Source organism: Sarcophilus harrisii, chromosome 1 (assembly GCF_902635505.1).
Source record: "Sarcophilus harrisii chromosome 1, mSarHar1.11, whole genome shotgun sequence".
NCBI lineage: Eukaryota > Metazoa > Chordata > Mammalia > Dasyuromorphia > Dasyuridae > Sarcophilus > Sarcophilus harrisii.
In genome coordinates, this window is record NC_045426.1 from 481,090,651 (window position 1) to 481,107,365 (window position 16,715).

At 32.9% G+C, this 16,715-nt stretch overlaps 1 protein-coding gene across 1 annotated transcript in view; it reads left to right on the forward strand.

Annotated features, from left to right (window-relative positions):
* Positions 1-16,715, forward strand: part of B4GALT6 (beta-1,4-galactosyltransferase 6) — a 77,714-nt gene that overhangs the window by 42,870 nt on the left and 18,129 nt on the right. The window contains exons 5-6 of the mRNA XM_003759809.3: positions 3,183-3,299; positions 12,438-12,625. Coding sequence (XP_003759857.1) covers positions 3,183-3,299; positions 12,438-12,625 — 305 coding nt within the window. The remainder of the gene's footprint in view (positions 1-3,182; positions 3,300-12,437; positions 12,626-16,715) is intronic.

The window sequence follows — 16,715 nt, forward strand, 5'->3', positions numbered from 1 at the left end:
AGTGATCTGAGATAAAATGAAATTTGCTAATTTTGGATCATAAGTATGAGAGGTCTCAGATGGGTCTTTTTAGGCTGAAACATTTTGGAGTAGGGTGGGATGAATAGTAATGAAGAGCCAGGGCAGCAGGAATTGTATAGAGAAAATTGTTCTTTAGCATTTTAGTCTTACTGGAATAGTAAGTGTCAGAGGGAGTGAGAACGCTAACAATTGGGGAATGAATCATTCAAAGTATCAATGAATTCTGCTAGCTTAGATTGATGATTAAAAGGATACAGATTGATTCTTAAGGTTTTGGCACACCTCTTACTGTCTTGCCATGTCCTAGGAGGCATCTGGGAGGCCATGTTTTCCATGAGTTTCTTGAATTGTCCTTTGTAATATGTCTTGATTTCAGTCACATCTGCTCACAGTAGGCATGAACATATGGTCATATGTTCCTGACCAAGAGAACTGACCCTTATTTGTTCTTGATGTTAATTCTCTTTTTTTCCTCATGAAAAATAAAACAAATTGATTACCTACAAAGACTGCAGAAAAAATCCAACTATGGGCTTGGGTACAAAAAACTTTATTCCCTGGTGAGTCTAACCTGTCCCCTGGCTATCATATAGAAATTTCTATTCTGTAAACTTTCTTGTGGTTGGAGGAATTACTTTAGGCAGGAAAATAAGTTTTATTTTGTTTTTAGCTGTTTCATGGCCAAAGAATTCATCACCTAGAGGTCACTTGCAAGTGCTAAACCTTTTCATACTTAGGTTGGTAAATGGATAGTCTGTCATCTGGCCTGTACTTGAATTTTTTGTAGCTCAGGGGAATCTACCAGAGTTTTCACTAGCTGTCATAGTCTGCAAGAACCAAAGGTCACTTTCTTTGTACAATTCAAAAGTTGAGTAAGATTTTGGCTTTTTAAATTAAGTCTTTAAAAATTTAAGATTAGCATGTTCTGAAAAGTAGAATATTTTATGTCTTGTTTGATAAATTTATAAAGTTGCTACTTTAGTAGTTTTATATTATATTTTCCTTGTTTCTGATTACATAGGAGTAAGTGTCTCATAGGACTTCCATTCATATGGAATTATTTGAAACAGCAAATGATTACTTGTAGTAGTTTTGATTTATTTTCTGGCCTAGCCCTGATCCTAGTAGTTCATGTTTGATAGTAGGACAAAATGAGACACTTGTATGTCTTTCAGCAGTTTTAAAAATATTTATTTAGCCATAGCAAGAGGATATTAAGTCTTGAATGAATTGAGCTGAGCAAAGATCCTTTGCTTTAGCTATTCATGACTTTCCAGAAGCCCATCCTAGGGACCCCCTGGAACCTGATGACTGCTTTTGACTCAAGTGGTCAGAAAGTGGTCAAATCTGGAGAATGGTTTTAATACTTCCTTCTGTTCCCCCCTCTTCTACTCTCCTCCCTTAAAAACCTCCAGCAAACAACCTAGCTTTATTTGCTAGGAGGGGGAAACAGGAAAGTGTTAGAATATTGTTCCCACCAGAATTTGTCAATTAATAACCTTAATTAGTAATACTTCTTATTGAAATCTCAACAGTGCTATGTGTACACTTACAGAAGAAATTAAAAGTTTGATGGTGTCTGTTTGCACATTTTTGTCTACCTGTATCTCCTCTTCTTACATAAATGCAAGTAGTCATCAATTTGTCTGTAAAGATAAAATATTTTATTTATGTATTATTTAATAACATCCAAATCCTATTTTGATGTTGCTTCATGACATAGAGGTGACCAAGGGATCTGATGGATCTTAGATAATATTATTATTATCTGTGTGATTATTCTTTTGTTTTATCCTTCATCTTGAAGAGGATCAATGACATCAGGACTGTTATGTCTTGACTTGCAAATGAGTTGGATTTAAGGGATGCAGTGTTGTGCAAAGTCATCAGCCCCAGAATCATCAGAGACCAGTTGCAAGATTTAGGTCAGGACAATTGGTGATGGTCCAGGGTGCATTAAGAGACTTTGGCCTTTCAAAGCTAAGGTCTTTCACAGGTCCCAGTTTATATGAGGCAACACCTGTTCAGTAATTAAAGATTAGCTAAAAATGGACCCTCAGAGTTTCTAGCCAAAACAGACGCAATTGCTGTTTACCTGTTAGTGTTCTACTCATTCCACTATCCCCAACCTTTCCAAGGTTTCTTTTGGATGAGGAATTTTTAGAGAGTAGACTATCTGGGGAGGCAGCTAGCTGGGGCAGTGGATAGATTAAAGGACCTGGAGTCAGAAAGAATCTTCTTCCTGAGTTCAGATCTGGTCTCAGATACTTATTAGATGCATGACCTTGGAAAATGTCAAATTGATTCAGCATATTTATTAAGAAAACACCAAAAAGGGTCATGAAGAATTAGCAATAACTGAAAAACTACTAACCAGTAGACTGTCTGTGGAACTTAATAATAAAAGAATGAACTTTATAAGGTTTGTAAAAAAAAAAAAAAAGTACTTTACATACATCACCTCATTTTAGTAGCACAACAATCTAGGTAGGTAGGTACTATAGTTATTCCCATTTTATAGATGAGCAAGTTAAAGGTCAGAGAGGTTATAATAGTGTGATTATTAGTATCATTATTATCATCATTATCTGATATTTACATAATACTTTTACTATGTGGATGGCACCATGTTAAGCATTTTACCTTTATCTCATATGAGACTCATAATAAGTCTGAGAGACAGGTGCTATTGTTATCCTCATTTTACAGTTGAGGAAACTTAGGTGAACAGATCTGAAGTGACTTGTGATACTGGCAATCTCTGTTGAGATTCATAGCAATGAAATCCCAGATGTTTGAAATATCTCAGTAATAGCAAAAAAATTGAAATTTTAAATTAAAAATTGTGAAAGAATAGCATACATGTAAAAATTAATTTAACATGTATTAAGATAATTCATGAAAGGTGGCATAAGATGATCAAATATTGAGGATGCTCAAGGTTTGGCTTCTTCATAAATCAAGAGTCCCATTGAGGAATATAGATTTAAGTGGGTCATCTTTTAAGCTAAGTTTTTTTTAATAAAGTGTCTCAAAAATCATCATTAATGGCAACATTTGTATCAAACATTAAATATTAAACCATTTGGGAATTTTCATTCTTTATCTTATACCTTTTTTTTGTATTTACCTGAGATTTTCACTATTTTTTGTTTTTGTAGGTGGCAGTTCTCATTCCTTTTCGTAATCGCCATGAGCATCTTCCAATTTTTTTCTTGCATCTAATACCAATGCTACAGAAACAGAGATTGGAATTTGCTTTTTATGTCATTGAACAGGTGAGACTCTTTATTTAAAGTGGTAAATAAATATGTTGAATTCCGAGACCTTGTTCATTAATTGGATTAGGATTTACATTATTTATCAGAGCCAACTAATAGTCATAGTATTTAACATAAAATTTTATTTCAGATATAGTTTAAATTCCAGCTTGCAAAATTGCTTTATTTTATCACTAACTCTTTATTTAGATATTATTTCAAGATAAAATCATCTTTGTTAAATTATATCACTATCTCCTTCCCCCATCATTTGTATCCTTTAAAAAAACCCATGTTATATTGCCACATCTACTGAAAAACCTTTGCTTTTGGGTAGAATTAATTTCAAAGTGTTTTTGCTCTTTTGATAGAAATTAGATACTTAAAGTCTGGATCTTCCTAAGATTCTTTTTCTTAATTATTCTCATTGTATACAGAATTTATTTATTTTATTTATAATTTTTCATTTTTCAAAATAGATGCAAAGAGTTTTCAATATTCACCATTGCAAAACCTTGTGTTCTAAATTTTTCTTCCTCCTCCTCCTAGACAGCAAGTAATATAGGGGGTTAAGCATTGAATACAGTATTTATAAGATACTTGATAATCAACGTATGTACAAGAACAATATGAAAAATCTATAAATAATTGTTTTTTGGAAATATAAACCTAAATAATTGGAAAAATGAGCAATTGATAATATAACTCAGTATAAGTTACAGTACTACCTATATTAATTTACTTATACAATGCCATGCCAAACAGACTAAGTGTTGTTTTATAGAAGTAGAAAAAGATAATGAAATACATATGGGAAAAGTTCAACAATCTTAAAAGAAATGATGATAGGAATGAAGGGAGTCTAGCAATGTCAGATTTCAAACTATACTAAAAAGCAATTATTAAAAACAGTGCAATACTGGTTAAATAGGTCAGTCAGTAGAACAGATTAGGCTTATAACAAGCAAAGGTATCATACTCAAGTATTTGTTAAATACAAAGGGCTCAACTACTGGGTTAAGAACTCAATGTTTGACAAAAACTGCTGGGAAAATTGATTAGTAGCAATGTAGAAGAAATTAGATTTAGATCAGCACCTTATACTTTATTCAGAATTAAACTCCAAATGAATACATGATGTTGGCATAAAAAGTTACATCATTAAACAATTAGAGAAGCATGAGAAAAAAATTACCTATCAGATTTATAGATGATTGAAAAGTTCATGATCAAACAAGCAATAGAGAGGATCATAAAAGATAAAATGAATAATTTTGTTTATATAAGATTAAAAACTTTTTCTCATGAACAAATCTTTTTTTATAGCTTTTTATTTACGAGATATATGCATAGGTAATTTTTCAGCATCGACAGTTGCAAATCCTTTTGTTTAAACTTTTTCCCTCCTTCCTCCCACCCCTTCCCCCAGATGGCAGGTTGACTAATACATGTTAAATATATTGAAGCATAAGTTAAATACACAATAAGTATACATGTCCAAACAGTTATTTTGCTGTACAAAAAGAATTGGAGTTTGAAATAGTGTACAATTAGCCTGTGAAGGAAATCAAAAATGCAGGTGGACAGAAATAGAGGGATTGGGAATTCTATGTAGTGGTTCATAGTCATCTTCCAGAGTTCTTTCGCTACGTGTAGCTGGTTCAGTTCATTCCTGCTCTATTGGAACTGATTTGGTTCATCTCATTGTTGAAGATGGCCACGTCCATCAGAATTGATCATCATATAATATTGTTGTTGAAGTATATAATGATCTCCTGGCCCTGCTCATTTCAGTCAGCATCAGTTCGTGTAAGTCTCTCCAGGCCTTTCTGAAATCATCCTGTTGGTCATTTCTTACAGAACAATAATATTCCATAATATTCAAATATCACAATTTATTCAGCCATTCTCCAATTGATGGGCATCCACTCAGTTTCTAGTTTCTGGCCACTACAAAGAGGGCTGCCACAAACATTCTTGCACATACAGGTCCCTTTCCCTTTTTAAAAATCTCTTTGGGATATAAGCCCAGTAGTAACACTGCTGGATCAAAGAGTATGCATAGTTTGATAGCTTTTTGAGCATAGTTCCAAATTGCTCTCCAGAATGGCTGAATATATTCACAATTCTACCAACAATGTATCAATGTCCCAGTTTTCCCATATCCCCTCCAACATTCTGCATTATCTTTCCCTGTCATTCTAGTCAATCTGACAGGTGTGTAGTGGTATCTCAGAGTTGTCTTAATTTGCATTCTCTGATTAATAATGACTTGGAGCATCTTTTCATATGGCTAGAAATAGTTTCAATTTCTTTGTCTGAAAATTGTCTGCTCTGCAAATCTAATAAGCTAATGAAATAATTAACCGAGAAAAATATTTATAGCAGATTTCTTCAATAAACGTGTCCTTTATTTAAGGAATTGATTCAAATTAATAAAAAAAGCCATTTTCCAGTTGACAAATGGTCTAAGGACAAGACAAACAGTTATTGGGGGATAAATCTAGGCTATTTGTAGTCATTTGAAAAAACACCTCAAATCATTACTACTTAGAAAATTGCCAATTAAAGTATTCCCGAGATTCCACCTCACACCCTTCATATTAATGGCAAAGATAACAAAAAAGATAATGATAATATTGAATGGGTTGTAGTTAGATAAGCATATTGATACACTGTATATAAGCCTGTGAATGGGAACAACCAATTTAGAAAGCAATTTGGAATTATACACAAAAACTTAGTAAACAATAATGCCCTCTGATTAATTTAAAACCCAGCTAAACTTATATCCAAGAAATCAAAGAAAGAGGAAAAGGTATGTATGGAAATATTTGTAAAAGCTCCTTTTGTGGTGATCACTGGAAACTGAGAGGACTTCCATTTGTTTAGGAATGGTTGAATAAGTTGTGTATATTAATTAATTATTAGGTTATAAGAAATAGAAGATTTCATAAAGACATGGAAAGACATGTGAACTAATACGGAATGAAGTGAGCAGAAATATAACAGTTTATACCATAACATTAATTTTATAAAAATGGACTTTTTATGGACTTTATAAACTAATCAAGAATGAAATAAGCAGGAGAACAATATTTTTTTAAACAATTGAAATAATATTATACAAAACCAAAAAACTTTAAAAGTTGTAACAACTATTGTTGGTATAATGACTATTTATAATTTTAGAGTATTGGTGATAAAACATGTTCGCTTATAAAGTGGTGATAGCTTTTGGGTGCAAAATAAGATGCATATTTTTGTGTATATCTATTGGGGGATTTGTTTTATCTTTTTCTCCTATATAATACATATTTATCTCCTTCCATAAATCCTTCATAGTGTATCTACCTACCACGTTGGAGCCTATATTTGTCTCCAATGTTTCATTTGTATAAGTTCCATACTTGAGCTCTCTGTTAACCATATTCTTGTTATATCTTCTTTTTAGATCATCTATGTCTTTAATGGTATTTTTTTGTTACTTTAAAGCAAGTCATTTTTGGTATGTGCTGCAGCCTCTCACCTAGTTCTTTTACATTGTACTTAGGTTAAACACAGTGTTAATTATTCATAGATTGTAGTGTTTCATCATTCACAGACATATAGCATCATTGGGAGAATATTATGTTATGTATGTTTAACTATGCATATTTATTCCCCCACATATAACCATGTATAAAGAAAAATGTATCATCTTAAAGTATTTTTGACAATATATAATTTATAAAAATGTAATATCTTTTTAGAGTGCTATAGACCATCTATATAAATAAATACTATACCTCTTTTCTAGTTCAAGATTTATCAAATGAAAATCAGACAATAGGCAATTTAAACGTGAATTAGTGTACTTTTCCTATTCTTTTGATTTCCATTTTATTTTATTTTACTGGGAATGCTGTGGATGTACAACAGAATTCTGCTTTTTTACAGTGTAGGCAGATGTTTGTATTTTCCTAGCCTATTAATTGTGGGGAACAGTATTTAGGAGTAGAAGACAGTTGAACAGATAAATATAGGTGGAGTCCTTATACAATTTGAAGGTATAATTATTTTTGAACACTATTTACAAAGCTATTGCAAGTGTGACTTGAGCTCTGAAAATGGGTAGTAGCTGAATTGACCTTGATGTTTTTAATGACTATATACATTTTTTGTTTGTTTTTTAGGGAGCAGGTGTTCTTTTTAAAAGACCATAATTAATTTTATGGAGTGTCAGAAATTTTTCAAGTGATATTGTTTCAGGAATCTAACCAAGTAATACAACACATGACAAAGCAATGGAACTGATTACCTAAAGACAATACAAACTATTCTCAATGTCCTGTAGTTACATCTTGTATCATTTCATAATTATGGCCTTTAAAAAATAAAAGTACTAGTTCTTTTTTTCCAGAGTTTGATAACTTGTCTACTTTTTGTTTGTTGGTCATCTTTTTTTCTGGTCTTAGTTGTGGTTTCTTATTTAATATTTTCTCCCTTCTTCATGCTTTGCAATTCCCTTAGGTTTGTTATACTTTGATTACATAGGGAATCAGAATGAAGAATTTCAATTTTCTCGGGCTTCCAGGATTGTATCTCCTTTAATGTTCTGCTTTGTCTTTGACATCTCATTTAATTTTAACTCTCACCAACAATCCCTATTCAGATAAACTCTTTCACTGTTATTATGATAATGATGCTGTCACTACTTTGGTGTTTTAGTCCTTTTAATTTTTATCCCTTTCTTTTCAACATCTACGTTTTTACCTCATGGAGTAATCACATTTTTCTCCCATTGTTTACTTTATATGTTGGCAGTTGCTTTTAAACTTCTTAAATTTCTTCCCAGAATTACGACTCTATCTGTCTGCTATCATTTTAGATATGGTTTAGTAATAGCTTAATTAAAGCTTTTAGCTTACACCTAAAAGATTTCAGCTAATCCTGACCATTTTGAGCTAGATCTAGTCCTAGAAACACTATATTAAACTATTTTTTGCATCCACAAAACATTTATTAAGCCCTAGTATAGGTGATAGAACAGACAAACACCTAGGCACAATAGAGAAAGTACCGTGAGGGAACGTTGAAAGATTCCATCCTGTAAGCAATAAAAAGCAAAGACTTCACCTTCTACCTTTTGCATAATGATTTAGCCAGTCAAACCGGACAAAACAAATTAAAGCCCATCTTCCCGAAATTAAGTGAGCTATTGTAGAACAGTTGACAGAACGAACTCGTCTGTGTAGCAAAACGGTGAGATAATTTTACAATAGAGGTGAAAAGCCTATCGAACTTAATGATAGCTGGTTGTCCAAAAAATGAATTTAAGTTCAACTTTAAATTTAACCTAAGTTCTTATAAACATTATTTAAATTTAAATGTTACTCAAAAGAGGGACAACTCTACTCAGTACCTTGAATTTGAATATAGTAGATAATACATGTATTTTTTCTCTGTCTATAATTTTTTTTTACCATTTTGTGATGATATAACTTTTATTTTTATTTTTCTCTCCTTCCAACCATTTTACCAATTGCTAAAATTTAGCACAGTCTTTCTAAAATGGTACATTTCTATTCCCAATATGAATGCTTTTTGTGTTCTGAATATTTTTGGTTCTAATTTTTGGACAGCTTCCCTTCTGATCTCACCTTTTACTTCTTATACAAAATCTGAGTGTCAAAGATAGAATCATAAAATTTCAGAGCTGGAAGAGAACTCACAGAACTCATCTAGTACAACTTCATTTGAAAAGTAGAGTGTCTCTATATCATCCATGACAAGCAGTTTTATTCAGTCTTTGAAAATTACTAGTTTTAGGCTTTGTCTAATATTAGACTTCCTCCATAGCAGTAAAAATTCAAATTTCTCATGTACAAAGCTCCTTAGTATTTACTGCTTCATGACTTAATTTTCTTCTCTATTATTTTTTTCCCCTTATGCATATCTTTCAACTTTATTCTTCTCCCTAGAAAAACTCAGGGTCTTCTATCACTTCTTCCTTTTTTGTACAAACATTTCTTTTTCTTTCTTAAATTTTGTTGCTAATTCAAATGAAATTGTGCATCTTTCTATTTATTACAAAACCAGCTTGTAATACTGACATTCATTTCATAGTCATCACTACCATCATCATGTTCTAGTCTATTTCCTTCTAGAAAAGGAAGACAATTCCTTCTCTGCTGTGGAAGTAGCCATAATATTTTATCAGTATACTGTGTCATATTCATCAGTCTCTGCTATTTGCTTCTCTTGAAAATCCAGCCCTTTATATCATTGCTTTTTAAAATAAGTTTTTATTGATATCTTCTGTTCTGACATCATCATGGTTATCCCAAGTTTCTTTTCTTCATCTCCTTTCAAAAAAAATTATATATAATGAAACAAATGTTTTGTTCGTTTTTTTAAGGAAAGAAGAAAAATTGAAAAAAATTCCAAAACATGTGCTATGTGTAACATTTGTGCAACTCATCTTCACAAAGGGGTGGGCTGGGAATTTCCTCTCATATCTCTTCATTGAAGAGATCTTTAAAATTTTGTCACTCTTATATTTGGGGTTTGGTGTGTAGTTCTATCCATTTACATTGTTGTAATTATTGTATATATTTTCTTCACTCTTCACAAGTTCATATAAATCCTTGTTTCTCTTTCTCACACATATCATTTCTTACAGAGTATTAATATTTTATCACATTGACATACTTGTTTTGCTATTCCCCAGTTGATGGAAATCTACTTTGCTTCCAATTCTTTTCTGTGGCAAAAAAATGATGTTTTAAATATTTTAGATATTTGAGGACTTTCTTCTAATATATGGCATCCTTGGTAGCCTGGTAATGGGCTAAATAAAGTTTCAACTTCACAGAGTATGGACATTTTAATAATTTTGTTTTCATAATTCCAAATTTCTTTTTCAAACTTGTACCATTTCATAGCTTCACCAACAATATAGTGGCATTCCTATCATTCTACAACCCCTCCAACATTGACCATTGCCATTTTTTGTTCATTTTTGCCAGTTTTCAGGATATGAGGTGAAATTTCAGGGTAACGTTATTTTCTATTGACACCTTAGAACTAGGGAAGGCAACAGCTTTTACATTTATACAGGAAGGTCCTTTTGAGACTCAGTAGTCATTGTGATTAATTCAGACACATTGAGAAATAATTTAAGAAATAATCAAGAGGTGTGGTAGCCAGTTGTTTGGACAAAGTCTAAGGTGACTATTAGTCATTAGAATCATCTAACTGGTAGTATGTAACCTTATTCTATCCATGATCTTTATCATATATAAGTGTCAGAATAATTAGACAATGAATCCTGTATGACTCATTTGTCCATTTTACCATTTTGTTTTTACAAGGAAGAGGCTTGCAAAAGTTATGTAATTTCTAGTCACAGTGATAGAAGCCAAAATGAACTTATGTGAGTATCTTAGCTTTGGTCCAGTGATTTTAGTGTTGACTACGTGTTCTATTTCATTCATTTGTAACTTCTTCCATTTTTCATCAGGAAATGTTTTTGAAGAATGTTGTTTTCATGAAGGCAAATGTTTCAACAAATGTTTTGAACAGTGCTTTGCAATTACCAAATGCCTGCAAATTTACAGCAAAACTTAAAGCACTATATTATTGTCAATTATCCACTAAATACACAGGGTGTCCCAAAAGTCTTACCACAATTTAAAGCTGGGCTAAGACTTTTGGGACACCTTATTTATATTTTAATGTTGTCTTTGGCAATTAAAAAAAAACAAAAAAACCTTTTCTATCATTGTCAAAGGTATTATTATTTCCCTAGTAATCCAGTCCACAAATTTGTTACAATTCTTGACTTTGGCTTGACTCTTACTCCACATATCCAATTTATTACCAAATCTTGTAATTTCTTCCTTTACAGAATCTCTTGTATATGTACCCTTCTCTCCACTCACAAATTTACAAACCTGGGTCAGATCTTCATCATATCTTTCCTGGACTACCTGCAATAATCTTCCAACTGGTTTTCCTGCTTTAAGTCTCTCTCTATTCTAGTCTATCTTCTGCTCAGCTGCCAAGTAGCCTTTTCTAAAGCACAAGCCCGACCATATCAAACTTTGTTCAGTGAACTTCAGTGGCTTCCTGTTAGCTTCATGGTCAAATAAAAAGTCCTTCATTTGGCATTTGAAGTTCTTCATATTCTGGGTCCTTCCTACTTTTCTGACCATCCTATGTTATACTTTCTTCATGTACTCTACATTCTGTTACACTGGCCTCCTTACAGCTCCTCAAACATGTTCCTTCTTCTCCCATTTCGGTGCCTTTTTTTTTTTTTTTTTTTTTTTTAAAGCTATTCCCCCATTCCTGAAATTATTTGCCTCCTCATAATTTCTTCTTTATTTCCTAGGTTTCTTCAAGGCCAACATAAATCTTACCTTCGACATGAGACTTCTTTGAAATTACTTTCATATACTTTGTTTATATTTTATATGAACCTGGATATTTTCATGTTATCTATTCCCATTAGAGTGAATGCTCCTTAAGAGCAGGGCCCATTTTTTGACTTTTTTTTTTATCCCTGGTACTTAACATAGTGTCCTGAAATTTTGATAAATGCTCACTGATTTTAAAATATCTTCAATAATACAAATTAATTCTCTTAGCTTTTAAGTGTATTGATTGTGTAAGTAATTATTGATAGTATAAGTAATTAAATACAAAATCTTTGTGCCTTTGTTATAAAAGAATTCCACTTTTAATTCCTAATTACATTTTCAAGTTGAAAATAAAAATTTCTGTTATGAATAAACTAGATGGTTTGGAAAATTTGGTGGGAAAATAAAGTCCTCCATTTTGATTCAATAGAGCCCAATAGTGACAACAAATATTTTATTCCATTTCATTTGATGTTATCAAAATACTCAAATATGATAAAGGTAATTTTAACTAGTACTTGAACATTTATACTCTAAAGTATTTATTATTTTTATATTTCAATCAATCAGTGGCACCTTTTAAAACTTTTCTTGCTATTTGTCATTTCATTTAATGTCATTGAGTTTTACAAGGAATAAAAATCTTGACCTTGGAACTTTGTAATAAATTTGCTTCCTCTTTAGTATGATGAGATCAGTCTATTTTTCTTGTACTTATAATTTGTCTTCTCTTTGGTTTCTCTCCTTAAAGACTGGCACTCAACCTTTTAATCGTGCGATGCTCTTTAATGTTGGATTTAAAGAAGCTATGAAAGATATGATGTGGGATTGTATAATTTTTCATGATGTGGATCATTTACCAGAAAATGACCGAAACTACTATGGATGTGGGGAAATGCCACGTCATTTTGCAGCAAAGCTGGACAAATACATGTACATGTAAGTAATATACCATTTCCTTGGGACAATATATTTATAAAATATTAATAATAACTGTATAGCATTATTTGGCTTGTAACAAAGAATTTCAGAGTTGGAAAAGATATTAGTGGTCCAGCTCATACATGGGAAAAAAGGAAGCTACCATTTATAATGTGCTTTAAAAGATTTGAAAAAAAACTTTACATATATTATCTCATTTGGTCCTCATGTCAAACATGATCATGTGAGATAGATGCCATTTTTATCCCATTTTACAGATTAAGAAACTGAGACTGAGAGAAGATTAAGTAAGTAATTTATCCAGCATCACATAGTTAGAAAGTCTCTGAGAGAGGTTTTGAATTGAGGACCTTTAACTCTTAATCCAGCATTCTATCCACTGTTCCACCTAGTTAACAAGGGAATTTCCTCTACAACTTATGTGACAAAGTGGTCAATCAGCCCTTCCTTAAAGAACTCCAATAAGAAGAAATCCCTATATGCTCTGAAGCAGGCTCTTCCATTTTTGTACAGCTCTTAATGTAAGCCAGTTTTTCTTTATATCAACCTTACTTTTGTCTCTTTGCGATTTCTGTTCATTGTTCTTAGTCATTTCTTCTGGGACTAAACAGAATGAATCTCATCCCTCTTTCACCTAGTGGTAGTCTTTCAGACTTGAAAACTCACTATCATATTCATATGAGCCTTGTCTTTTCAAACTAAATGTCTCAAGTTTCTTCAAATGATTCTAAGCTAACATGAACTCTAGTCATTGTCCCCAGAACTGAATTATTATTAATTCATCCAGGGAATCTATGAATTTGGATGGGGAAATAATTGCATCTTCATTTCAATAGAATTAGTTTCATTTGTGTTATTTTATGTGTGTGAAAACTTTTATTTCTGAGTCGTCCTTAAGTTTTACCATATTTCCAAAATGTTCATGACTCCCCAGAAGTCGAGAACACTTGCTTTTAAAAAAAACATTCCATAGATACAGTAATAAAGAACTTAACCTTCATGAAGGACTTTTGATCAGTATTTTGTCTATTGACAAGCCTTGCTTCTATGGAATGAATCAGCAGGCAGCTACTAGAGACTATTCTAGGCCACAGTTGAGTCTTCAGAATTTCATTCTTGATAACTTCCCACCCTTGGTTTACTTATTTCTGTAGAACTTTAGTTCATGAGATCCACCTCCCTTGTCTTCTAAACTCTGCCAGACTAGTTCTTAGCTTTCTTCCCCTATGTCACAAAATTTAGCACTACATTATAGGACCAGGGAACTAAAAAGGAAACCCGTCATATTGAAATAAAGATGGAATTAGTTTCCTATCTAACTTTATAGACTTCTTGGTTTCATGGAACCTAGAATAAGAACCCTTGCTTTAAGGGGTAAAAACTGACTCAGAAGAGTTAAGACACAAATTTAGGCCATGAACAGATTTAATTGAATTATTTTATTTTTCCAGAAAGCTCTCCACTTAGAAATATGAACTCTTGGGATCTGGGAAATGCCGTAAAAATTGATTACTATTACTAATACCTTTTTCTAGGCATGGGAGCTGCAACAGAATTCATTGATAAAATTTAGGTAGGCATTAGACTTCTGAAATAACACTTCAGTAGTTCTCATACTCGACACTGGTCTGTGCTATTGGAGATTGTTCAGTAGAATGACAAGATGCATCTTAGACTATTGCCAATATCTGAGACCCTTCCTTCTGTTCCTCTCTTCACCCCATTAATAATGATCACTTTACAAAGAGGTATACCAAAGAAAACATTATGGATAATATCACAGCTGCCCTATAATTCCCAGTTGTCATCTCTTCCCCAATTCACACAAACTGCTCTTTCCATACCCAGTAACACTCATCCTCCATCCCAAATAAAGGCTTGTTTCATGCTCTGCCAAATGCTCTCATAATAGCACTATTCCCTGAAATCAACTAATTCATTGTTAGCTGTTCTTTCAGTAGTATGAGCTGTATGAGAAACTGAATTGCCACACTTTATATCTTTAGGACCTATATACTTCTCTGATTGCCAGTTCCACAGCATCCTAGTCTCTTAACAAACAATAAACAAGCATTTATTAAGTGCCTACAACATGCCAGGAGGTACTATCTGAGTACTAGGTTTATGACTACAAAAGTGAAAAAGATCTGACCTCAAGAAGCATATATTTTTTCAGATTTTATAGTTCATCTTGTAATTTTTAAAAATAATAGCTTTTTATTTTCAAAATATATGCAGAGAGAGTTTTTAATGTTAACTCTTTTTTAAAAATAACTTTTTATTGACGGAACCCATGCCAGAGTAATTTTTTACAACATTATCCCTTGCACTCACTTCTGTTCCGATTTTTCCCCTCCCTCTCTCCACCCTCTCCCCCAGATGGCAAGTAATCCTATACATTTAATGTTCACTCTTGCAAAATCTTGTGTTCTAATTTTTTTCTCCCTCCCTTCCCTCCAACTCCTCCCTAGACAGTAAGTAATCCAGTATAGGTTAAACATGTGCAATTCTTCTATTCATATTTCCACAAATATCTTGTTGCACCAAAACATCAGATCAAAAAGGAAAAAAAAGAAAAAGGAGACGAAAAGCGAGCATACAACAAAAAAGGTGAAAATACTATATTGTGATCCACATTCAGTCCCCATAGTCCTGTTTCTGGATGCAGATGGCTTTCCATCACACATCCATTGGATGGCTTGAATTATCTCATTGTTGAAAAGAGTCACATCCACCAGAATTGATTATCATATAATCCTGATGTTGCCGTGTACATTGTTCTCTTGATTCTACTCACTTCACTCATCATCAGTTCCTGTAAGTCTCTCAAGATCTCTCTAAAATCATCCTGCTGATCATTTCTTACAGAACAATAATATTCCATAATATTCATGTACCATAACTTATTCAGCCATTCCCCAACTGGTGGGCATCCAACTCAGTTTCTAGTTCCTTGCCACTACACAAAGGGCTGCCACAAACATTTTTGCACATGTGGGTCTTTTTTTAATGATCTTTTTGTGATACAGGCCCAGTAGAGACACTGATGGATCAAAAGGTTTGCACATTTTGATAGCCCTTTGGGCATGGTTCCCATATAAGCAGCATATATTCGAATGGGAAAGAGAACTTTTACATTTATAGGGTGTCCCAAAGGTCTTTGTGCAGTTTTTAAAAGGCATTACATTTTAACATCTATTCGGGACTTTTGTCCAGCACTTTGCATATTCAGGAGCCTTGAGTCTTCGAGATGAATCAGCAGGCAATTCTTAGGGACTAGAATTCTAGGTCCTACAATTATATCTTCAGGAATTCATTAACCTGTTAAAACTTAAAATTATACTAAGACTTTTGGGGCACTCTAGAGATGTAGATATATACAACACATATTCAAAGCAGATGACAAATAGCCTTTGACAGAAAGAAATTAGCAGCTAGGATAGAGAAGATGTCTGCATAATATTTGAATTGAATCTTTAGTCAATAAATAAACAAGCATTTATTAAATGCTTACTATATACTGAGTCCTGAGAAAAAAAGAAAAAAAGGCAATTTAGTTTCTGGCATCAGGGAGCTCATATTCAAATGGGAGCAGACAGTATTTACATAAATAGGTATTTAGAAAATTCATACAGATAACAGCTGAGGGCAGGGGACTAGGAAGGGTCTCCTTCGGAAGGTGGGGCTTAAGCTGAATTTTGAAGAAAATCAGGGATTCTAAGAATCTCAGTGAAAAGATAGAGTAGTCCAGACATGGAAGACAGACAATCCATCTTAGAGGTAGAAGGACCTTAGAATTCATCTAACCTACCTCCTCACCCCCACTGAAAAGAGGAATCTACCTAATAGCATAGTGTGGTGAATTGTATATATTTGTGTATGTGTGTATTTCTGTATATGTACTGTATATAATATAATGTACATAGAAATTAAGTACAAGGTAAATAATGGAAGGTAATTGGGTGGGGTAGATGCTAGGAGATAAGGGGATCATAAAAAATCTCACATGGGAGGTGATGTTTGAGCCATGCTCTCAAGAGGGATTCTCAGAGTGAATGTGAAGGAAGTATAGAGGACAGACTTTTTG